Consider the following 25354-nt stretch of genomic DNA (forward strand, 5'->3'; position numbering starts at 1 on the left):
TTTTGCAGCATGAGCTTTCGTGGGTGAATACCCACTTCGTCGGATGCAAGCCGGATGCAAGTATTCACCCACGAAAGCTCATGCTGCAAAACGTCTGTTAGTCTATAAGGTGCCACAGGATTCTTTGCTGCTTTTACAGATCTAGACTAACACGGCTACCCCTCTGATACAAGAATACATGCGTTACTGATCCTGGGTTCTGGCTGGCCCTGGAGCAGAAGTGACATTTTGTTTTCTTGGTTGCAAACAGATCTATGTTGGGGAGCCCCTACTTGTTGAATATCTGCACTACTTTGTTTTTCAGGACCATTTAGGATTTTCAACTAAGTACCTGCTGAGGTGATCCACCAACATGTTCTGCACATGAAGCAACATGAAGCTTTGATAGTGCTGTCGTTCCAAATGCAGAAGTCCCAAAGTTGTGCCCAGAGGTGGTACAAGGGGTTTGATCTTGCTCCCCCTTTTTTGTCAAGGCAACAGTCATCTGTGATCACCTGGACAGTAAGGCCTTTGAGACATGGAAGAAATACTTTGCAGGCACACAATACAGCTCTCAGCTCCAAGATGTATACAAGAGCTGATCCTTGGCTGGCCTATAGATCCTGAGTTTGTACCTATCCAGGTGTGCTCTACAACCCAGCATGGAGGCATGTGAGGGAAATGGAAAGGAAAACAGTACTCCCTTGCACACATTTTTTTGGACCATCCACTACCTTGGTGATCAAACTGTAAGCAACATGTCCAAAGGATGCTTCATTGATACAAACTTCAACCAGCTTTGCATTCATTACAGGTGACATCTGGCATGCTGTCACACAAGTGGAGGATGCCATGTTTCCTAGCAATCCCAGCCAAGACCTTACTTTTGTTCCTGGGAAAGGCTGTAGATTGATCCATAGGGTTAGGATGGATTGAAACCTTTCCTGAGGGCAAGTAGGCTGTTGCAGTCAGAGTTGTGAATGGCTCCAATGAACTCAATTCTTTGTACAAGGGATTGTACCATTTTTCCTGTTTATTTTAGGCCCAGCTGTGCAAATGGCAACTATTTCTGATGATGCTGTCCATTATTTGTTGGATAGACCAAATGCAAATTAACTGTCCAGACATGGGAATACTTGAGAATGGAATCATTTGAAGTGAACTGCAAGCACTGTCCTATACTTCGTAAAAACTCGTGGGGCTGATGAGAGGCTAAATGGAAACACTGTATAGTGCTAATGGTAGTCCCCTACTAGAAACCTTAAATACTTTGTGGCTTGGGTTGATAGCCATGTGAAACTAGGCATTCTGCAGACCGAGATCAGCGTACCCGTTATTTGGATCTAGGGACATTTTAGAGGGAAGGGATATCAGCTTTCTGAATTTTAGCTTGTGAGCACCTTGGGCCCTTCTACTCTTCTGCTTGTGGTACATAATAGTCTAGTCTCATGTAAGGCATAATATTTAGGTTGTGGTGTTTAGCACCAAGGTGCTGGGTGGCCTGTGATATTCAGGAAGAGGTTAGACTAGATGATCTGGTGGTCCCTTTGGGCCTTAAATTCTACGATTATGATCCTGGATTGTGTTCAATTTTCCTGGTTGCAGGGTAGTCCCCAGGCCCCCTTTTGGATATGAAAAAATGTCAGGAGTAGAAACCGCTTCCCATGTGCTGTAAAGCAATCTCCTCTACTGCTCTGAGAGCTAGAATACACTGTACCTTTTAAAGCAGTACCACCTCATGAAAAATGGTCCCTGAATAAGAAAGGGGAAGGTGGATGAAGTAGGGCAAAGAGTAAAATTGAATTGTGTATCCCAGTACAACAGATTGTCTGGAACCATCAATCAGTGGTTATGGAGTTCCAGACACTGAGGTACAACAGGTTTCCCAAAGAAGGGGACAGTCACATTCTGGGGTGCAATCCAGACCACTGAAGAGTTGCCACCTCTTGGATTTACAAGTGCCTCATAATCCCTTGCCCCTGTGACTCTCCACCTGGGATGGCCACAGCCAGCAACAAGCATGGACTCTAAGTACTGGGCAGCCCTGGTCCAATGCTTTGGATCCTGAAGCCTGCCTGCAACACCACAGATTTCTCTTGGCTTCCACCACCCTTGGTTAACAACTGGTATGGTGACTCCACGCACTCCTCAGCCCAGTTTTCTCACAAAGTGAAAAGTCCAGCCCTGCACTGGAACAATCAGAGGGATATTAAGGTTCACTGCCCTTTTAAAGGAGTCAATATTCAACAGTGTGTTACTTGAATTGGAGCTACCAAACAGTTCAGTTTAAACGCAGCACTGGATTGGTTTAGATTAAAAACAAAACAGAAGGTAGGATTTTAAGTCAATTCAAGTAGAAGGTAACTTAGAAATGGTTACCAGCAAATAAAAGTGAAAACATGTATCTACATCTAAAACTTTATCTAGCAAGTTTCGGTTCAAGACTTTATTTAAGATGGCCTTTTTCACCCTCAGTCTTCCAGCAGGATGGTGACTGATCTGCTCCTCGATCAAGATCTCTTCCAAAGGCCCAAAGGTGCTGGGGCCTTTATCGTCTTAGGTCAAAGAGATAAAGGGGCAGAAAACCTTAAGTTTACAGTTCAGCGAACCCGCGAAGTGGAGTCTTCTGAAGGTTAACCCTCAAAGTAAAGTTTATCCAATGAGGAAGGCAACATGAAGTCTGGTGGTGAACAAGGCTCCATGCTCTCTTTCTTCCCACACTTGTGTTTACGCAATTGCAAGTTGTTCTGTTTCCTGCCATCTTCTCCCACAGCTGTCTTGAGGACCCTATTCACTATATGCAATTGAGGTAAACACAGTCCTTTGTTTAGGACAGATCTTTTTAACAACTTTGCTAAGGAAGGGCTGTCTGCTTTTGAACATGTGCTACCACCACAGCGGGAGAGAAAGGGGCAGAATTCATAACTGCATATAATTTACACTACATACAGCTTATGATGTTGACTAGCAAGTTAGTTTTCAAAATAACTCAAGGCATATTTTGCAATACTGTGTAGGGTGTGGTGCTTTCAAATCACAGAGAAGGAAGATTAAAATGACTAGAGCTCTGCTCTTGATGAAGCAGTCAATTTGGCTGCCTTGCTGTTGATAGAGTCTGATGGGTAAAGCCTGTTGATGCAGACGCCTATGACTTTCTTAGTAGAAACTTACCCCGCTTTCAAAGAATCAGCTTGCCTAGGCTGGAAGCTAGGCTCTCAATGGTATTGAGGCCTATGCTGCCTTCTTTTGGGGCTGGGGCATATACTCTTAGTAACCTTAATGTTGCTCTCAATTCTCTATGGCATGTAAAGCCTCAGTCTTCTTGCTGAAGAGGCAGCACGCATCAGAGGGCGGGCCCTCAACAGTGGTTAAGGCTTCCCTTGGTATATGTTGTGTGTGGAGACAGAAAGACCTCTGCATGGTGAAAATTGCCATGGATCTGAAGGCTATAGCTGCTGCATTGAGAGCTGACTGCAGTGATGTCCTGGCTATTAGCTGGCCATCAGTGACAATAGATTTAAACTCCTCCTCCATACACTGTTCAGTAAAGCCCAGCGAATAAAGTCATATTTCAATAATAGAGTTAGTGATTCTCATTTGGAGGCTAGATGCAGAATAAGTCTTCCTTCCAAAGGAATCAGTCCTGTTTGGCTCCTAGTCTTTTTGTGATTTGTAATGTCCCTGGTTCGACCTCTTGTTTTCTGTTCCCACCATCACAGTACCTGGAGTAGGGTGACTAAAGAAATGGCAGCTGGTAGCAACAGTCCACTTTTTTTGAAGTCTGTACCGGAGAAGCTTGGCATGGTCCAACAATCCTTCGCTGATGGGTAAAGCTACTCACCCAGTCCCACTTGTGTGTAATATAGTCAACAGTCTAAGGTTTTCTTGGGCAACTTCTGCAGGAAAAATATTCCTCTGGTAAGGCTCATGTGGTGCCCGAAGGTGTACGTGGAGCCCTTATATTTGAAAGTTTCAGAGGTATGATTGGCTTTGCCAGTACTGAGGCCACTGTCTGAGTGGCCTGCATAGGGAAGTCTGGTGCTAACATACAGAGTAAGTCTCTGGCTCCCATAAATTGCTGGAAGAGTTGACAGTACCCAGTGGTTTCTGTGCTGGGGTCATTTGTTCCTGAAGAGTAGATAGTACAGTAGGTACTTGCTTCATCAGTACCTATACCTATGCCAATGAGCCAATATAGATGGTACTGGCAAGCAATGCTGTCGTACTCTTGAAGTTAGCTTGGTACCAAACAGTTTCTGAGGTACCATTTCAGCTGAGGTACAATGGTGGAGTCCCCAACAGGTGCGTGAGGAATCCTTTCTGGGTCTTGAACTACCCTTGAGCTCTGAAGAGCTGGATGTCTTGGGGCCCTTAATGACTGGCCCAAGGACAAAAGACCAGTACCTCTTCTCCCTCTATCAGAGGTTGAGGGCTTCAGTGAAGGAGCAGCTAAGTAGAAATAGCTGCCAGAGAACTTCTAGGAGGCAATGTACTTCACTTATCTGTCCAAGAAAGGCTTGGATTGGCGGTCAAGCATACAGTCCCCTCCATGAGTAACCCCTGAGACAGGAGTCCCTTGATTTTGAAGTCTTCTTACAAAAAGATACAAAAACTGAACATTTGTCCACAACATGGTCATCACCTAGGCAGATGAGGCATCTAGTATGCTCATCATTAACAGGCAGGACTTCCTTATAAGACAGACCATTCTTAAAGCCCAAGGACTTATGCATGACTATTTGGTAGCAAGTATCACTCCAGGTAAAAAAAAAAAAAAAAAAAAGTCTAAAAGGAGAACAAAGGAAACACTATAAAAGTCAAGGCTAACTACATACTAACTCACTATTTACACAGGAAAGGCTGTTGATATGCTCACCGTCTTGTGCTTTGAGGCATCACTGGAACTTGCAGCCATGTGTTGTGAGAACAAACAGAGAAAGGTGGACAGCTGTCCCAACATGTACTACTGACCAAAAGCCCCAAGCTTGGGTGCACTGGGTATACATGCACTTACAGTGAAATATATAGATACACGCAATCTAAGAAGAACCGGGATACTACACAGGGGTCTTTTACATGTTCTTTATATATAAAAAAAAACCCACCACACACATACCCCCCACTCAAACAGCTATTAAACTAGTCACATTTTGTTGCCAACAGATAATACATGATCTGCAGATTAATTGACCACAACTTTAAGAAACTGTCCACTTTTGCAGATGGATATACCTGCACAGCTGGTGTAAGAGGATATACACATTCAGCTTAATCCCATCAAATATAACTACACATTTGTGCAACAATTCAAACGATACCTTATCAAGCAGCATACAAACTCAAATACGGACAAGGTCTTCAATTGCTAGATCTTTCCTATAATTCTCCTGATAATTTTCACTATGGAAATAGGTTTTCAAATGCCCCATTTCCTTTTAGGATCATAAGGTCATATGAGACTGAACACTTATAAAGTTACCTTGTGTGCCAACAATTTCCATGTGAAGATGTGCAAGTCCACTGGCAGTGGACAAAGCTAGCTTTATCATTCCTTCCACAGTAACGGTATATCTGTTTAGGTAATCAAAGAGTGATCCATGCTCATGATAATCTGACACCAACCAGAGCTGAGTCCATGTACCATTGTCTGCAAAACAAGATATTAGATGTAAATAAAGTTGCCCAGCAAACCAAATTGCTTTTTTTTTTTTTAAATGTACCAACTATAAAGTTGGAGTTACATTTTATAACGAGCTCCATGTAATCAGGTCATTATGTTTTCTATTTTTATTCCAACAGTGTCTGAAGGCCTCCTACAAGTGTTGGAGCCCTCTGTGCTAGACACTGAACAAACAGCACAGAAAACAGTCCCTAACCCAAACAGTTTATAATCTAAAAGACAAGACAAACAGATATAGGCAAACAAAAAAGTAACTTTCCAGAAGTACAGTACAATTTTTTCCTCAGTTTTTCCCCTTTGTATAACACCCCCTCCCTACCTTGCCAACTTCCCCTGCACCCAACTGCTAGTCAGACTTCTTCAGTCCTTGCTCATCCCAGTTGTCCTCCTTCCAGCTGTAAGCAAGTCAGCCTCATTTTGGGAGACAAATCTCCAAATTATCAAAAACAAGCAAAGACCTGCTTTCTTGGCTGCTTCCTCTACCTGCAACGAGGGCATATGTGTAACAAGTCTGATTCTCATCTCAGGGGAGGCAGATGGCTCACATGGCCCAAGTCTGCCATTATATACTGATTAGTCTTCTCCTCCCCCACCCACTCCAGACAATAACACCAGTGCAAATAAAGAGATTCTGGATTCTACTGACCACTCAGTCCATTCTCAAGTTGAGATTTCCATAAGAGGGGGAAAAACCCAGAAAAACAAAACAGCAAAATATGAGTGGAAGGCTGCTGAGGGGAAAAATATAAAGGCCATTCTTACAATTAACATTCCACATTCCTGGAACTTCTTTCCCCTATTCTAGAAGAGAGAAGGGTTTAGAGACAATGAAGGGACATGTATTAGTATCAAAGGATTAAGAAATGGCATTCCCTTTTCTGAGAAGGCAGAAGCACACAGAAATTAGAACACAGAACTTGGAATCAAGCAACCTGCTTTTTTTTTTTTTTTTTTTTTTTTTTTTTTAAATCACTGCCACTGGCTTGCTGCATGACTGTGGGCTAAACAGTTCTACAAGATGGAGATAATGCACACTCACTTTTCTCAGACCTAGAGATGACATGCACTAGGTACGTGCAAATTTGCCACAGATTAGATCAGTGGACACCAAATACCAGGAACCTCAAAGATTAAAAATAAAAACAAAATTAAAAAAACCCAAAAAACACAGAAGATACAGTATGAAGGGAATTCAGAATGTGAAACTTGAATCTTCAGTCTTTCACTGGAATTTTTCCTCTTTTGACCCAGAAAGCAGAAACATGTCAGTTGCAAAACTTTGTTTTTAAACCAGACAAAGCAATCCTGCCATTGAATAGGCTTCCCTAATGTATTTAAAACAAAACACTCCCCCCCTTTGAATAGTGGGAGTTGTTCAGTCAACTTCATCCTTATTGTAAAACAAACCCCTTTCTCTCCTTTAAAAAAAAAACTAACAAAAAAACCTCTACCATTCCTCAACATATTCCTATTATGGCAACCATACGCCACACTACCTTTCGAGTATAAATTCTTCATGCTAAGGACTCTGTACATGACATATGTATAATATACCTGACCTTAATTCAAAAAGCATGGTAAGAGGGAAGGAAAGGCAAGAAAAGGAAGGTCCGTATTCTTTCAGACATGCTGATGAACAGGACTTTGCAAGGATTCAGTTTCCAAAGAACAAAACTGAAATCTCAAGGAAAGGTACCAAAGTCTACAAGATTATTAGAATCCTCTGTGGATATTAAGGGAGGCCAGAGGTTTTTGGCTTTCTGTGAGATTTTAAAAGTAGAAAAATCTTCAAATAGAGAAAAAAGGAGAGAGCTGCATCTGTGTCAACCACCAATTTCTGCTAGCGGAAAACAGTGAAGTCAGATCTTGCTATATTCATGCCAGTACCAATGCCAACAAAGCTCTTGGTCTATGGTACCAGGGACAGCTAAGGTGCAGTCTTAACTGAAAGGTTACACAAATGTTTGGTGGAAAAGATATTAGAAATAATCAGACACCCTGACCCTTCAAAAGATGGCCAGGAAAGCTTCCACCAGTTCTCTAGTCCTTCACTAAAACCAGAAGACCATACTCTTGAGATGTCTATTATCTCTAAAGCACAGGGGGAAATTGTTGTAGACAAAAACTTTTGTGCAATCTTTACACACCGTTTTAAGGAATGCAGAGGTTCATCTGTATTTTCATTAAACAGGTTGGACTTGTTGAAGAGGAGATCCTGAATAGAATTTTGGACCTCTCTCAGGAAGCCCAATGACTGGAGCCATGGAGTTCCTGCACATGATCAGCCCTGTGGCCAAAGATTGGGATGCAGTATTTGCAGCATCAACTGCGGCCTGGAGAGCGACGCTTTTGGCTGAGGGAAGATTTGGTGGTAAAGGTGACTGGAACTGGGTTCAATGTTCCATGGGGAGTTTGTCTTTAAACTCTGCAAGACTGGATAGGTGTTAAAATCACATTTACAGAACAGAGCTTGTTAATTGGCTATATGAAATTGAAGGCCTGCTAAGACGACTTTCCTGCCCAGGAGGTCCAATCTCTTTGACCCTTTATCCAACGGAGTGGATTTCTGAAAGTGCTGTTGAGCTTTCTCTGCAGCTGCCTGTAATCAGTGAATTAGGGAGAAGATGGGAAAATAGAAAAAAGTCTGCACCCTTTGTCGGCACAAAGTAGCATCTTTCAGCCCACTTTGGGATGGGGCGCATGATGCTGGCGATTACCAGACCGTTCTTGCCAGTTGTCCTAGTATGGCCTCATTAATTGGAAGGGCCACCTTGGTCAGTCCCCATGTCTAAGGTAGCCAGGAGTGTGTATTAGGGATTCTGGATCTCTTCCAACAGGTTCTGCAAGTCATTAGCAACCCTCTGAAGTAGTCCCTAATATTGCCAGTGGTCATTCAGAGGAGAAGGCAGCAGGAGGATGACTGCATCATTCGGAAGTGACAGTACCAGTTCTGCCTCTCTCTCTTCAAACACCAACAAAAATGGCTGCTGAGAGGGGGAGGAGTGGAATGACTCCTGCTATGGTTCTGGGTGCCTGCCATAAGGATCCCAGAAGCCCCAGCACGACCAGAAAGAGGGATCCATCAGTCATGGTGGTCCCCATAGGAATAGTTAAAAGGAGTGCCTTGGGAGTTTATCACCAGGGATGGAGTGGGGTGGGGGGAGGGAGGAGGAAGATAAAAATGTCTCTGCAGGTTGCTGCACCATCTCAGAGATACTGTTAGGGCTATCTCTTCTGATTCAGAGGATGGCTCCACTGGTAGCAGGTGTATCGCCGGTACAGAGATGCTGCTGTTCAATGGATTGGGATGGGGCCTCTCCTGTGACAGAGACAACAGTTCATTCTCTGGGGTAAGAATGTTTCATAGGAGGACCAGGCCCAAAAGATGTGGAGACAGTGGGTAGTGGAGGAAAATATCCTCCAGCATTGCATAAATAGTCTCTGTATGGCCCAGAGCCTGCAGAGTACCCATAGACATGCGGGAAGGGTCTGGTTTTGCATCCCGCAGCTGGCCTGTCTCTGTATTGAGAAGGCAGCACTGATAGTGCATCCAGACTAGTGCTTGTGGACAGGATCTCTCTCTCTCTATCACACACACACCATTGAAACTGACAGATCCCTCTTTTGTGCCTTACCCTCCTGTCTGAGGATCTTCGGTGCCAGTTCTGCAGGAATGGCTCAGGAACGCATTTCTTTTGGGCAGTCTGCTGCAGGGATCTGTCCTTATGCCCATGGCGGTATTTCTTAGTGTCATGTGGAGCCCTGTGTACTGAGCCCTTGGGCTTTGGTGCTAGCAGCTTGGAGTACTTCAACATGGCTTGTGCTTGGACAGGCACTATTGGTCCAGCTGAGGGTGATGTATTGTCAGGGGAGGGGGTTCTCCCAGGTCTGGATCAGAATGGAGCCTCAGTCGCCTCCATTAGGCACTTCAGACAGAGCTCTCGGGCCTCTCGGATTCTGGGCAGAAAGGATTTGCAAATACTGCACTTTGCAGAGAGAGATGTCTCACCCAAACAATAGAGACATCATTGCTATGGAAAACAAGCAAGAGCAGGAGATGCAGTACTTGAAGTCCGGGACCCTGGGCACAGTCCCAGGGATGACTCCTCTCCCCTGACCCGAGCTCCTGCCTAGGTGGGGTAGTCTATTCTATCTACAAACTAGAATCCTTAAGAAATATAACTATTTACAATAGTTTTACAATAACTTTTACAGATTGCACAAAAGTGAAGGAGGACCCAATTCCAACTCAGGTGGAACTGGAGAGATGTTGACCTGTACTGCCCCTTATGCCCTCAGATGGAAGCACATGGGAAGATAATGCACATGTGCAGGTCAACAGACACTGCTTGGATGAATTTCCAGACTCGGACGCATGGCACATATGCATACCCACATGTTAAATACACATAGGGACCAGCATTCAAAGAGGAACCATTTCTTTTCAAGTATTATCCTTATGGCTGCTCCATTCTAGGTGACTACCAAGCAGTTCCCTTTAAGGAGGTGGCGGCTTGGGAGTGGAGTCCAATATTAAAAATAAGTATAGCCAAGCCAATGCAGCTTTACAAATCAGAGTTGAGAGTTACTGCACAGCACTCAGATGTGTACAGAGGTCCAAGTTGTGGCTGTACATATTTCAATAGGAACATTTTTCAGAAAGTCTGTTGAAGTAGAAATAAACCTCGTAAAGCAAGTTCTTCCTTACCACCTTTGTGAAGATTAGAATAAAAAGACCAGGAGATGAACGGGCTGGTTAATATGGAACTCTGAACATAATTTTGGTAAAAAATGTGGTGTGGTCATGACGTGACTATCTTTGAAAAATATTGTGAAAGGGGAGCATGTCATAAGCACATTTGCCAAGCCAACGTGATGATTATCTGAAATGCTGTTTTCATCAATAAATGGAGTGAACAAGCACAATCAGTTCAAACAGTAATCTTGTAAAGTATTTAAGAACCAGACTGAGGTCCCAAACCGGAGTAGGATGTTTCAATGGGGGAAAGAAATTTCCAAGTCCCCCGAAGAACCTCATTGTCATTGGGTGAGCAAATACAGAATAAAACCTCTATTGGGGAACGGAAAGCTGTGATGGCTGACAGGTGGACCCCAATGGAGATCAGTGACAGATCCAAGAACTTTAGTTCTAGGATGTAGTCCAGTATTTGTGACAGCAATGAGATTGTTGGTGGAATGTGTTTGAGGTCACACCAGCAGCCAAATCTTGCCCATTTTTGCAAGTAAGTCTCGTGTGCAGACTGTTTTCTGCTGCATAATAGCACTTTTTACTTCCTTTGAATAGATTTTAAATCTAGTGAAGCACCAACCAGCCATGCTTTGAGGCAAAAAAAAAAAACCAACCTCAAATTGGGGTTAAGAATCCTCCAACCTTCCTGGAAGAGAAGATGAGAGGCAGCCTGGAGAGTGATCAGTAAGGAAGCATCTGTCTGGGCCAGGCCAGAACTCTTAGAATAACTTTGGCTTTGTCCTTTATCTCGAGAAGAACTCTGGATATTAGAGGAGTCTGAGGGAAAGCATTAACCCTGATGACCATGGAAGGTGAAAATGCATCCCCCAAGGATTGGTGACCCAGCTGACCTCGAGCAGAAGTGAACACATTTCTTGTTTGTGGTAGTGGTGAATGTGTCTGAGGGGTGTGTCACTGCCAAAATATGTGGTGAAGCACAATGGAATCCATCTTCCACTTGTGCTCTTGAGAGAAGTGCCTGCTGACTGTATCCACAGTCACATTCTGAGGACAATCTGATTGCTTATGCATCAATTCCAAAGCTTGATAGCTTTGGTGCAGAGAGTCCCTCCCTGTCAGCAGATATAGACTATGCACGACATGTTGTCCTTCATGACCTTCGTGTGTTTACCCTGTTCAAATGGTAAAAAATTGGAGACTGAAGTATCTGACTACCTTGAGTTCTAGGCAGTTGATGTACAGAGTTTCCTAAGAACATAAGAAAGGCCGTACCGGGTCAGACCAAAGGTCCATCTAGCCCAGCATCTGTCTACCGACAGTGGCCAATGCCAGGTGCCCCTGAGGGAGTGAACCTAACAGGCAATGATCAAGTGATCTCTCTCCTGCCATCCATCTCCATCCTCTGACGAACAGAGGCTAGGGACACCATTCTTACCCATCCTGGCTAATAGCCATTTATGGACTTAGCCACCATGAATTTATCCAGTCCCCTTTTAAACATTGTTATAGTCCTAGCCTTCACAACCTCCTCAGGTAAGGAGTTCCACAAGCTGACTGTGCGCTGCGTGAAGAAGAACTTCCTTTTATTTGTTTTAAACCTGCTGCCTATTAATTTCATTTGGTGACCCCTAGTTCTTGTATTATGGGAATAAGTAAATAATTTTTCCTTAACCACTTTCTCAACATCACTCATGATTTTATATACCTCTATCATGTCCCCCCTTAGTCTTCTCTTTTCCAAACTGAAGAGTCCTAGCCTCTTTAATCTTTCCTCATACGGGACCCTCTCTAAACCCCTAATCATTTTAGTTGCTCTTTTCTGAACCTTTTCTAGTGCTAGAATATCTTTTTTGAGGTGAGGAGACCACATCTGTACACAGTATTCGAGATGTGGGCGTACCATGGATTTATATAAGGGCAATAATATATTCTCAGTCTTATTCTCTATCCCCTTTTTAATGATTCCTAACATCCTGTTTGCTTTTTTGACCGCCTCTGCACACTGCGTGGACATCTTCAGAGAACTATCCATGATAACTCCAAGATCTTTTTCCTGACTCATTGTAGCTAAATTAGCCCCCATCATGTTGTATGTATAGTTGGGGTTATTTTTTCCAACGTGCATTACTTTACATTTATCCACATTAAATTTCATTTGCCATTTTGTTGCCCAATCGCTTAGTTTTGTGAGATCTTTCTGAAGTTCTTCACAATCTGCTTTGGTCTTAAACTATCTTGAGTAGTTTAGTATCATCTGCAAACTTTGCCACCTCACTGTTCACCCCTTTCTCCAGATCATTTATGAATAAATTGAATAGGATTGGTCCTAGGACTGACCCTTGGGGAACACCACTAGTTACCCCTCTCCATTCTGAGAATGTACCATTAATTCCTACCCTTTGTTCCCTGTCCTTTAACCAGTTCTCAATCCATGAAAGGACCTTTCCTTTTATCCCATGACAGCTTAATTTACGTAAGAGCCTTTGGTGAGGGACCTTGTCAAAGGCTTTCTGGAAATCTTAGTACACTATGTCCACCGGATCCCCCTTGTCCACATGTTTGTTGACCCTTTCAAAGAACTCTAATAGATTAGTAAGACACGATTTCCCTTTACAGAAACCATGTTGACTATTGCTCAAGAGTTTGTGTTTTTCTATGTGTCTGACAATTTTATTCTTTACTATTGTTTCAACTAATTTGCCCGGTACCGACGTTAGACTTACCGGTCTGTAATTGCCGGAATCACCCCTAGAGCCCTTTTTAAATATTGGCATTACATTAGCTAACTTCCAGTCATTGGGTACCGAAGCCGATTTAAAGGACAGGTTACAAACCTTAGTTAATAGTTCCGCAAATTCACATTTGAGTTCTTTCAGAACTCTTGGGTGAATGCCATCTGGTCCTGGTGACTTGTTAATGTTGAGTTTATCAATTAATTCCAAAACCTCCTCTAGTGACACTTCAATCTGTGACAGTTCCTCAGATTTGTCACCTACAAAAGCCAGCTCAGGTTTGGGAATCTCCCTAACATCCTCAGCCGTGAAGACTGAAGCAAAGAATCCATTTAGTTTCTCCGCAATGACTTTATCATCTTTAAGCGCTCCTTTTGAATTTCGATCATCAAGGGGCCCCACTGGTTGGTTAGCAGGCTTCCTGCTTCTGATGTACTTAAAAAACATTTCATTACCTTTGGAGTTTTTGGCTAGCCGTTCTTCAAACTCCTCTTTGGCTTTTCTTATTACACTCTTGCACTTAAGTTGGCAGTGTTTGTGCTCCTTTCTATTTGCCTCACTAGGATTTGACTTCCACTTTTTAAAGGAAGTCTTTTTATCTCTCACTGCTTCTTTTACGTGGTTGTTAAGCCACAGTGGCTCTTTTTTAGTTCTTTTACTGTTTTTCTTAATTTGGGGTATACATTGAAGTTGGGCCTCTATTATGGTGTCTTTAAAAAGAGCCCACGCAACTTGCAGGGATTTCACTTTAGTCACTGTACCTTTTAACTTTTGTCTATCTAACCCCCTCATTTTTGTATAGTTCCCCCTTTTGAAATTAAAGGCCACAGTGTTGGGCAGTTGAGATGTTCTTCCCACCACAGGGATGTTGAATGCTATTGTATTATGGTCACTATTTCCAAGCAGTCCTACTATAGTTACCTCTTGGACCAGCTCCTGCGCTCCACTCAGGATTAAATCTAGAGTCGCCTCTCCCCTTGTGGGTTCCCGTACCAGCTGCTCCATGAAGCAGTCATTTAAAGTATTGAGAAATTTTATCTCTGCATTTCGTCCTGAAGTGAAATGTTCCCAGTCAATATGGGGATAATTGAAATCCCCCACTATTATTGGGTTCTTAATTTTGATAGCCTCTCTAATTTCCCTTAGCATTTCATCATCACTATTACTGTCCTGGTCAGGTGGTCGATAATAGATCCCTACTGTTATATTTTTACTAGAGCATGAAATTTCTATCCATAGAGACTCTATGGAACCTGTGGATTCGCTTAAGATTTTTACTTCATTTGAATCTACACTTTAACATATAGTGCCACTCCTCCCCCTGCACGGCCTGTTCTGTCCTTCCGATATATTTTGTACCCCGGAATGATTGTGTCCCATTGATTACTCTCAGTCCACCAGGTTTCTGTGATGGCTATTATATCTATATCCTCCTTTATCACAAGGCACTCTAGTTCACCCATTTTATTATTTAGACTTCTGGCATTTGTGTACAAGCACTTTAAAAACTTGTCCCTGTTTATAGCCTGCCTTTTTCTGATGTGCCAGATTCTTTTTTATGTGACTGTTTATCATCTGATCCGGCCCTTACATTATACTTCTCATTCCTCTGCTCCTGACTATAACCTGGAGATTCTCTATCATCAGACTCTCCCCTAAGAGAAGTCTGTGTCCGATCCACATGCTCCTCTGCAGCAGTCAGCTTTCCCCCATCTCCTAGTTTAAAAACTGCTCTACAACCTTTTTAGTGTTTAGTGCCAGCAGTCTGGTTCCACTTTGGTCCTCTTGAGGTCCACCTGCCCTGGGCTGTGTGGTTGTCCAAATGTGCTCCCCTAACAGGGATGCATCCACAGTTATAACATTCTTCAGGGAAGGGTGGGCAAAAACGACTCGTGCACAGATGTTTTGAGGGTATTTCCACCAACTGAGAGATTCCTTCACAAATGTGAGTATGGAAAGCAGTGCGTTTAGACTATATGCTCAGCAACTAAACAGTCCTGAACCACCTCTGAAGGCAAAGTAGTCGCAGTCTTGCAGAGTCTATACTGGAACTACCAGCTGCTATGTCCCAACAGCTGAAGCCAGTCCCTGACCCAAGTTTGAGGGCTGATCTGGATTGTGTTGACCATGTCAGATAGAGCCACAAATCAACGCACTGAGAGACAGACTCTTGCTGCTATTGAACTGAGCTAGGTTCCTATGAATTCTAACCTTCATAAAGAGGTCAAGGTGGATATTTCTGAATGGTCAACTGTAGGCCCTGTTTGAGGAAGGTCTTGCAAGTTGCCAGTGAAGTGTTGTACCGGGAACAACTTTTCAGAAGCCAAATAGTCTAGGTAAGGGAATACCAGAATTCCTCTCTGTGGAGATGTGCCTCTACTACTAATATAAACTTTCTAAGAGACCCCTGGGGCAGATGAGAAGACAAAAAGAAGCACCCTGTACTGACCAACAATACATCATGACCCTTTTATGAGATGGATGGTTATATGGAAATATATGTCCTGAAGGTCGAGGGCTGAGAACCAACACCCTTGCTCCGGTGACGGAATTATTGCTGCAAGTGTTACCATTTCGATTATTTGTGCCTCCACAAACGTGCTGAATAGCCTTAAATCTAGGATGGGCCTCCAACCACCATTATTTTGGCACCAGGAAGGACCTGGAATAAAACTCCTTCCTTCTATACTGCCTGGGAACTGGTTCTATAGCACCCAAGTGTAGGAGAGAGTCTATTTCTGGTCTTAGAAGGTGCTTGTGAGAGGGGTCCCTGAAGAGGGACAGGGCACGGTGGTTGGCAGGTGGAAGAGAAGTGAAGTGGATGAAGTACCCCATGGAGAGGATTTCAAAAAAATGCAACTTGCCCATAACAATAAATTCCCAAGCTTGCCACAAGTGTTAAAAGCAGTTACTGAAGGGAGGAAAAACAAGTGAATCATTGCATTGGTATAAAAAGAGTATGGTAGCACAGGACTTTGATCAGTGTCTCAAGATTGGTGCTTACAGGTGGAAGGTTGTGAGGTCCAAGGTCCGGAAGTGAGTGGTTTTCTCCTTTGAAACCTAGGTCCCTTGCATATGGGTTCATATGATCCCTGGGCGCTTGAAAATAGGGCAGGGCAAGATCTCTGTGCGGTCTCGAATTTAAACTCTTTTGTGGGTAGGTTTATAGATCCCAGAGAATGAAAAGTGGCCCTAGAGTACTTTCACATGTGCAGAGACTCATCCATGCTGTCTGCAAAAAGTTTAGTGCCATCAAAAAGCAGGTCTTCGACCACAGGGTGGGCCTCCTTTGGAAATTCTGAGAGCTGAAGCCAGGAGACCCTCTTTAGAGTTATGGCCATAGAAATGGAACAAGCAGCAGTATTGAGAGGACTGCAGAGATATTCTGGTGAGCAGCTGGCCTTCTGCAATAACTGCCTAGAACTGATCTGTGTTCTGCTGATAAAACACTCAAAGAAGTTCAGCTCGGTATAATCTGTGTGGTTGTACTTTGCCATCAATGCCTGGTAGTTGGCAATTCTAAATTGTAAAGTAGATGCCAAATACGATTTTCTGCTCAACAGGTTGAAGTGCTTATGATCTTTATCATAGGGTGTAGATATAGTATGGTGCTGCATTCCATATTTGTTATCCGCCTTGACCACCAAGGAGTTAGAGGGACGAGAAAATAAAAGTGTTGAGCCCTTAGAAAGGGACATAATATTTTTATCCACTGTCTTGCACATTGGCAAAATTGTGGTCAGGGTGTGCCAGAGAACAAGGCCCTCCTGGACTCTACAAAGGTTAACAGGCAGGGGAATGTGAGCAAATGAACCTGTATAAGGATGTCAGGCAGCTTATGCTGCAGTTCGTAATCTCCTCAACAGATCTGCAAAGAATCTGCAACTCTTGCTAAACTCTGGTGGTTCCAGGACATCAGCAGCCACGGACGGTGGAGGTTGCGGAACTGCTTCACCCAGGCAGGAAGAAGAGATGTTGACTGATGGAGAGACCACTTCATCAGCCTGAGCTTCCTGTTCCTCAAAAGGTTTCTTCCTGAAGTTCTGGTCTCCTAGATAGGGAGGGTGATGGAGGCTGTCTATGTCTGATATGGGTAGTGCTTGAGGCACTAGTTAATTGCTGATGATAGGTCATCCAAGGGTCCCAGTATGGCCAAGTGGGTGGTGCACATGGCATGGGTGCTGATACCAGCAAGATTGTGGACATCTCTCACAAGTGATTTCAATTTCCTCAGAGACCTCTGGAAAAAAACGAAGAGCTTCTATAGAGATGGAGAGGAGAGTCTTGGACAGATATTTGAGAGACCAAGTCAAGATCTTCAGAGTGAGTTAGATGAGGAGAATTCTGATGAAGTGGTGAAGCACCAGAAGAAACTTAAGCTAAAACTGTCAGTACTGGACAGGTGTCCAGGGATCTGGAGGACATTGGTGCCAAAAGAAGGCTGAAGCTGAGCAATGGTGATTCGGGCATCTTGGACACGGCTAGGTCTTTGGGGAAATAATGAAACTCCTGTGGTACTGAAAGTGTGGTTAGTATCATGTTCATGGCTTGAGCCGAAGTAATGGTAGCTGAGGGAGCTGATGGTACCATGAGTCTCTAATGCTCTGAGTGGAGTCCAGAGGGAGCCCATGCAATATTCTTCAGTGCTGAGTGAGTAGCAGTAGAGCTCTTTGTGATGCCCCGTTCCCCTGATGGCACTGGTGGCCTATCAGAGACTGACATTTTGAAGTTGTTAGGTTTAACAGTGCCCTGGGTACCTGAGGAACCATCAGCCTTGTGGGTACCAGGTCAGAGTCTGATGGGTGCTGAAGTGGCTGGAGTTATCAGCAACTGTGACTTCTTTGAGGCAGATTCCTACTTGGAGAACTTGGGGCATGGCCTATGGAAGTCTTATGAGAGAAGTCTTGGGTTTTCCTCTTAGATGTCCTTGAGAAGTGCAGCTCTGAGACAGTAGAGGTAGCAGACTTATTTGAAGATCAGCATATGGGGGGGGGGGGGGGAGGTGCAGCAAGCTCTTCATCATGAAGAACCAAAATTTGATCTCCTTGTTTTTTCTGTCTCTAGATTTTCATGCTAGATCAAAGGCACTTTTTGGAAACATGAAGTTCCCTGAAGCAAAAGATGCACCAGGAGTGTTCATCACATACCAGGAGTGCCTCCCGATACGATAGGCAGAACTGGGCATGCCCTTCCAGTAACAAAGCTCTGAGGAGGGAAGAAACTAACTATTAATTTAAAAAAATAATTAGTTTTAAACAACTATAGCTAGTACTACTACTAAAATAAACTACTATAAGAGCTATGGGAGCGCAGCTGGAGGTAAACTCGGCATGGACAACTGCTAAGACTCAGTCTCAAGTGGAGGCAATTTGGAAGGAACTGAAGGCAGTTAGCCAGCACAGCACTATACAAAAGTGTGGAGCATGAGTAACACTGCTACATGAAATCTCCGCTCAGAGGCGCAAACTTCTTTGAAAAAAGAGAGGGTGGTTAATGGTTAGATTTATTGACCTTGGACCTATTTTTCACAACACAAAATATTTGCAAGCTTATTTTTATATACATCTATCATCATTAGCAGTACATCACAAGAAGGTAGAATGATAAGAAGGTTAATCTATGTAATTAGTCATCTAGAGGTTGAGACCACCTTGGTCTGAAGCACACTAATATTTTCCCCACGTGCCCCCCCCCCCCAAGGACTTCCATGTGTTCTTGTAGTTAAAACTATTTTAAATTCTCCATTTCTTTTTTTAAATACTTCTGAATGGTTTGTACTCTTATTATGAGAGGTCCCTCACTTGCAATGGTCTCTTCACCTTTCCAAATTTTAAGTGAATGACTTTCAGATACATTTGACAAACTGAACGCAGGTTCTGAAAAATATATGGATGAACTAAGCAAAAACTGTACACTTCAGTTTTCCTTAGGGAAACTAATTTGATAGGATATGTTAGGGACATTTTAGTATTTGGTATATTTAGCATTGGGCTTTGACTAGTTCTATTACAACTATGGAAAATGCTATGTTGATATTGCCTATCAACAGGCACAAAAAAACCCAACAAAACTATTCAAGAAAAAAGACAGGAACCGTTTGATTTGGGTGTTTTTGCAAGTCTGAGAAGTTAAATGTTAAAATCGTCTAGTAATGCTTTCATAAAATTTAAGTCATATCCAGATTAGGTCTACACACCTTCCCAAAATAGAAGGCTGCCCATCCCTTGAAAGCCAAAACTTCCTTGTCAATTTTAGGGTGTGACTTTTACTTAAGTTACATGAGCTGACCGTTTAAGACACAGTCATATGATACTATATAAATGAAAGGGACAGCAGAGCTCAACTGGGAGTAGTATATTACTCCAAATGCAACTGTGGTAGTAAAATTGAATTAAAAAAGGAGTAAATCTTATTCGGGGGAGTAACTGCTTAACTTGTCACAAGTTACAGAGGAGTGGAGGCTAAACAGCTTGCTGGGAGTGCAGTGAATTGTTGATGCAATCATGGCTGTTGCACAAATGAGTTTTGAATGTAGCAGAAAGTTAGAGCACAAAAACACGCATATTGAGCATATGACCAGCAGATTTACAGAAATGGTTCAGTAACTATACAAAACTGTGAGTTGTTTAGACAAGACAATTCCATTTAAATATAAGGCTTAGTATGTCTGCGTGCAGGTTATGCATAATGTGCCGCCTAGTTTTGAGATCTGAGTCAATTGTTTGTTTTTTGAGGTAAATTGTATGACCAGTCATTAAAAAGTTAAACAGAAACAAACAAATTTCATAAAACTCACATGTGATCGAGGATTACATTTGCAGCAACCTTTCCACAAGCATCAAAGAACATGAAATGTCCAGAAAGTGGCATTTGTATTTTCAATTCCCGTGAAGAGTTTGAAATAGGAGTACATGTACAATCAATAAAAAGTGAAGTTATCAAAAGCTTACTAACCTTTATTATCTGCCGCTATAAATCCAAGAATATTTTCATGACGTAGCATAACAGTTTGATAAATTTCTGCCTCACGAAACCATGACCGTTCTTCTCTTGAAGAGAATATCTTCACTGCAACTTCTTCTCCTCTCCATTTCCCTCGCCAGACTTCTCCAAAGCGACCCTTCCCAATGCTTTCTTGAAGTATGATAGTCCTTGCAATTGTTCTTTGAACAAGTAAAGGTAGACCTAAAGAAAATAAAAAAAATAAAAAATTGAGCTTAAGCTCACTTAACTGTTAATTGAAAAGATCTGTTGCTTATAAAGCAACAGATAACTAATCAAGGCAAGCACTATGTAAGAGCTAGAGATAAACAACAGTCCTCACCTTACTTCATACATAATCTAAAGTAGGTGTTCAATTCGTTTGGCAGATCGGTCCTTTTAAGACAAGCCTTCCTAAACATTTGTTTGGCAACTTTGAAAATACCAGCAATTACAAGTACCAAATGATTAAAACAAATTCTAAAGATGGATTTGTAACAATACAGTAAATGTGAAATTAGTTTCCTTTGAGTTTAAAGTTGTGAACTACTCGTGCATTATTGCATTCTACATTAAATGTAGCCACCCGGGAAGATATTTGGGCATCATTTCAAAAAGTGGTTTAAAAATAATAATGCAGCAATGTATGAAGAAAAATAAAACATACCACTTCATTATTTTAAAAAGAGTGATTTTATGAAAAAAAATACACCCTCATCTATCAAGCTCCGTTTCTAGTCCTCTACCACAAAAACTGTAGGAAAAAAAAGTCCTGAGAAGGAAAAGAAGTTAGAGACGTTAAAAAACTCATTTATGAACAAATATGATACAGTGGTTAGAGTGCTAGCCCACTCCAGCACAGCCTTCCTGTGTGCCCTTGGACAAGTCACTTAATCTTAGGTTTCACTATATGCAAAATGGGGATAATAGTTTGACACCTCCGAGACAAGGAAGTAATTACTGGTATCCCTTGCCAACTTGACTGGTTAGCCCATTTTCAAGGCCTACCAAGTTATTTTGGTTAGTGGGAGAAATTAATGATTGGTCAGGTTTTTTATTTTATTTTATTTTGTTATTTTAATAAAAACACACAACCTTGTTTATTTATAAAGAATGCAAGAAGTCTTATATCCCTGAATACAACAGGAATAATCAAACAGCGGGAGACAGTTGCTTTGCTCACAGTTCCAAGTCTACTTCCAACTGGCACTTCACCCAAAAGCTCTCTGCATTTTATTTTTGTGTCAGGATCATGCTACCAGAGTTTCTCCAGCTGCAAGGCCACATCCACACAAGTGAATTCAGAGCAGCACTACTGTACTGATGCAGTCGTGCTGCTGTAAGATTGCTTGTGTAGCCGCTCTATGCCAACAGGAGAAAGCTCTCCCGTTGAAATAAAACCACCTCAAATGAGCAGTGGTAGCTATGTCAGCAGGAGAAGTTCTCCAGCCAATGTAGTGCTGTGCACACTACTACTTATGCTGATAAAATGTATGTCACTCAGGTGGTAGCATAGAGATGGCCTAAGGCTTCCTTGGGCACATCTATACTGGCAGAGTTACAGCACTGGTCAGAGAGCACTGAAGAGAAACCGTTGTTGTGTGTTCACGCTGTCAGCTGCCTGCGCAAAAGCATGTTCACACTTGCGGCACTTGCAGTAGTATTCAGAGCAGTGCACTCTGGGCAGCCATCCCACAGACCACCTCTTTCTCTTCTGCTGCTCAGAGTTGTGGGAAGGCAGAGAGGGTCGTGGGGCATCCTGGGTCATGTCCCGATGCCTCATGATGCATTGCTTCGCATTCCAGCAATCCCTGTGCTTCCATCCACATTTGGTGCCATCTTTCAACTGTTTCTGTATTATGCACCCTGCCTCTTCAGGCTGCAGGAATGGATCCCAAACTGTTGGTCATAGCGAGCAGCATACTGGTCAACACGTCATGAGTGGCAGTGGAGTTATTCCTTAAACTACAGAGGCAAAAGAAGCGTGACATTGATCTCACCACGCATAGTAGCTATGACACGAGATTGCCTGCGGCATTCATGGAGGTACTAACCATAGTGGAATGCCGCTTTTGGGCTCGGGAAACAAGCATTGAGTGGCGGGATCTCATGTTGCACATCTCGGATGATGAGCAATGGCTGCAAAATTGCAGAGGAAAGCCACAAGGGAAAGTCATGGGACTGTGTGATGAGTTCACCCCAGCCGAGAATAAGAGCTGCCCTACCGCTGGAGAAGTGTGCGGCGATTGCACCGTAGAGGCTGGCTACTCCAGACTTCTACTGATCGGTAGCCAACAAGTTTGGAGTGGGAAAGTCGATGTTGGACTCATGTTGACGGAAGTGTGTAGGGCCATTAATTGCATCCTGCTCTGAAAGACCGTGACTCTGGGCAACGTACATGACATTGTGGATGGCTTTGCACAAATGGGCTTTCCTAACTGTGGAGGGGCAATAGATGGCACGCATATTCCAATACTGGCATCAGACCACCTAGCACATTAATTGCAAGGAGTATTTCTCAATAGTTCTCCAGGCACTTGTGGTTTGGAAAGGTGCATGACGCACACATCTTTCAGAATACTGGTCTGTTCAGGAAGTTGCAAGCAGGGAATTTCGTTCTGGACCAGATCACCACCATAGGGGAAATCAAAATGCCCATTGTGATCCTGGGAGACCCCGCCTACCCCTTACTGCCGTGGCTCATGAAGCCATACACGGGGCACCTTGACAGCAGCAAGGAGCAGTTCAACCACAGGCTCAGCAAGTGCAGAATGACTGTGGAGTGTGCTTTTGGCCATTTAAAAGCCCACTGGCGCTGCCTCTATGGGAGGCTGGACCTGGCCAATGACAATATTCCTATGCTTACAGCCGTGTGTCATATGCTCCTTAATATTTGTGAAGGGAAGGATGAAAGCTTCACTCAGGGCTGGACCACAGAGGCGCAGCACCTGGAAGGCGGAGTTTGAACAGCCAGAGACCAGGGCTATTACAGGGGTGCAGTGCAGGGCCATAAGGATCAGGGATACCTTGAGGCAGCAATCTGAAGCTGAAAGCCACTAATATTTGTTGCTATGCTCCGGAGTACAGTGCTTGTAATGCTAGGTGGTGATTGGTGCACAAGATGCAATACGTAGGTTTAACATAATTGCATGTTGCTTTGCAGTGCTCTTTTTGCTTTCAATTAATAGAACAAAGATTGCTTTCAAACCAACACAATTATTTTATTAAAAGACAACTGGAGGAGAGAGTCAAACAAAAAAAAAAATCAGCACTGAGGGGGACAAGAGAAGAGAAGGTCCCAGGAGGAGGAGGGGTCACAGGACAGCTAAAGATGTGCGTATGTCCAAGTATCATATCCAACCTTCTCCTCTGGAGTACAATGCAGCGGGTACTGTACTTCAACAGGGCCAAACTGCAGCGGGACGGGTGCTGAGTGCAGTGGGTAGTGCAAGTCTGCAGTGCTAGACTGAGGGGGGAGGAGTAGAATGCTGCAGGTAGAGTGGAGCCAGGAGGTTGATAAGAGTGTGTTGGCAGTGTGTGTGGGGTGCATGGGAAAGTTTTGTAACAGCAGCTGCAGGGGAGGGCAGGTGCAGTACTGCTCGGTTTGAAGAGCTAGTATTGCCTGGAGCGTGTCTGCTTAGCACTCCATTAAGAGCCACTTTGTGGCTTCATTGTAGCATGCCATGTTCTTCTTCTGGTCTCTCTTCTCGCTGCCCCGCCACTCCTTCAATTCCTGTTTCTCAGTGGCCGAGTATCATAACATCATGCAGAAAGTCCTCCTTATATCTTCTTGGCCACTTTCTAATGCTGTGCAACCGTTCAGCTGCCGATAACAGAGAGGGAGGCTGGGCTCCCAAGGTCATCTCTGATGTTTAAACGCAACATTTTACAGAAGCAGTATTGTCTGCAACACAGAGAACACTGATATTAGTGATTTAAAACACAGCCAGTACTCACACATCTATCACTAACTGGCTGACCCCAGGCAAGCATACATGAGCCACAAGTCCCCCAAAATGGTGAGTAGCCGCAGGGTAAATCACTCTTCCTAGACCCTGCTGTACACAGGGCACATGGCTCTTGGGGAGAGCCAGCATTGTGGGGGAAGGCTGATAATCATTCCTGTCCCCACACTTTCCATAGGATGTGATCAGTCGGGAAGATATCTTGCTGCTGAGGGTGAGCAGGGAATCAAGGGAGGGTCTTCTCCAAGACTGCAGCTTCTGTTCTGGTCCCTATGTGGCTCGCCTGTGTGCAGCAATGGTCCCCCTCTCCCTCGTGACAGCACAGTGCCCAGGAAAGTTACCATTAATGGGGCAAGAAACAGAGCAGCTCTGCTGAAGAATCTGTGGCAGCAGATTGCCCAGTATCTCCAAGAGAATTTCCCGGAGATCTGAGGCAGATTCCCATGAAGTGAGGGAGTCAATCAACAACCTGTTCCACCACTCAGACTAGGCAGGTGGAGGGAGACAAGCCTGCTTTCTACAACACTCCTCTCCCCCCCCCCCCCGCCCTCGCTTCAGCAATTCCCAAACTGAAATCCACTTACCAGGGGCCTCCCCTCCTGGTTGCACTTCGCCAACATCGGACAGCTGTTACTGGCTAGCATCCTACAGGGTAGGAAAGAGCTCCTGGCTGCACGCATCTCTGACCTCCGAGTCATCCTCTGCCTCTGGGTCCCCCTTCCTCTCCTCGCCCAAGATTTCCTCCTCCTGGCTCGGTCTACTTTTGACTGGCACGCGAGCCTCCGAAGTATCCAGTGGCTCTCGCAGTGGAAGTGGTGTCACTGCCGAGTATGGTGTCCAGCTCTTTGTAGAGCTGGCAGCTTGTGGGCGCAGTACCGGAACGATGGTTTGCCTCCCACACCTTGTTCCACAGCTCCTTCACTTTGACCCTGCACTGCAATATGTCTCTCTCATGGTCCCTTTCTGTCATGCATCATGAAATCTGCCCATAGGTATCATAATTCCTATGGCTGGAGCGCAACTAGGACTGGACAGCTTACTCTCCCCAAATGCTGATGAGGTCCAGCAGCTCGGCATTTCTCCAAGTGGGGGATCGCCTGATGCATGGAGCAAGCATAGCCACCTGGAAAGATGTGCTGAGACCACTGCACGTGTCACCAAGCAAACAGGAAGGGGACTTTCAAAATTCCAAAGGAATTTATGGGGTGGGGATGACAGTTGGTCACCTGAGGGCAGGGCAGTGGAGTTTAAACCGATGACCAGAGAGGCAAGAACAGGCATTGTGGGATACCTCCCAGAGGCCAAT

General features: G+C 43.9%; 1 protein-coding gene across 1 annotated transcript in view; it reads right to left on the reverse strand.

Moving 5' to 3' along the window:
* Positions 1-25354, reverse strand: part of TGFBR1 (transforming growth factor beta receptor 1) — an 81161-nt gene that overhangs the window by 30546 nt on the left and 25261 nt on the right. Inside the window, exons 4-5 of the mRNA XM_045005002.1 lie at positions 20057-20287; positions 5459-5626 (exon numbers count right to left, since the gene is read on the reverse strand). Coding sequence (XP_044860937.1) covers positions 5459-5626; positions 20057-20287 — 399 coding nt within the window. The remainder of the gene's footprint in view (positions 1-5458; positions 5627-20056; positions 20288-25354) is intronic.

This window comes from Mauremys mutica, chromosome 2 (assembly GCF_020497125.1).
Source record: "Mauremys mutica isolate MM-2020 ecotype Southern chromosome 2, ASM2049712v1, whole genome shotgun sequence".
In the NCBI taxonomy this organism is placed as follows: domain Eukaryota; kingdom Metazoa; phylum Chordata; order Testudines; family Geoemydidae; genus Mauremys; species Mauremys mutica.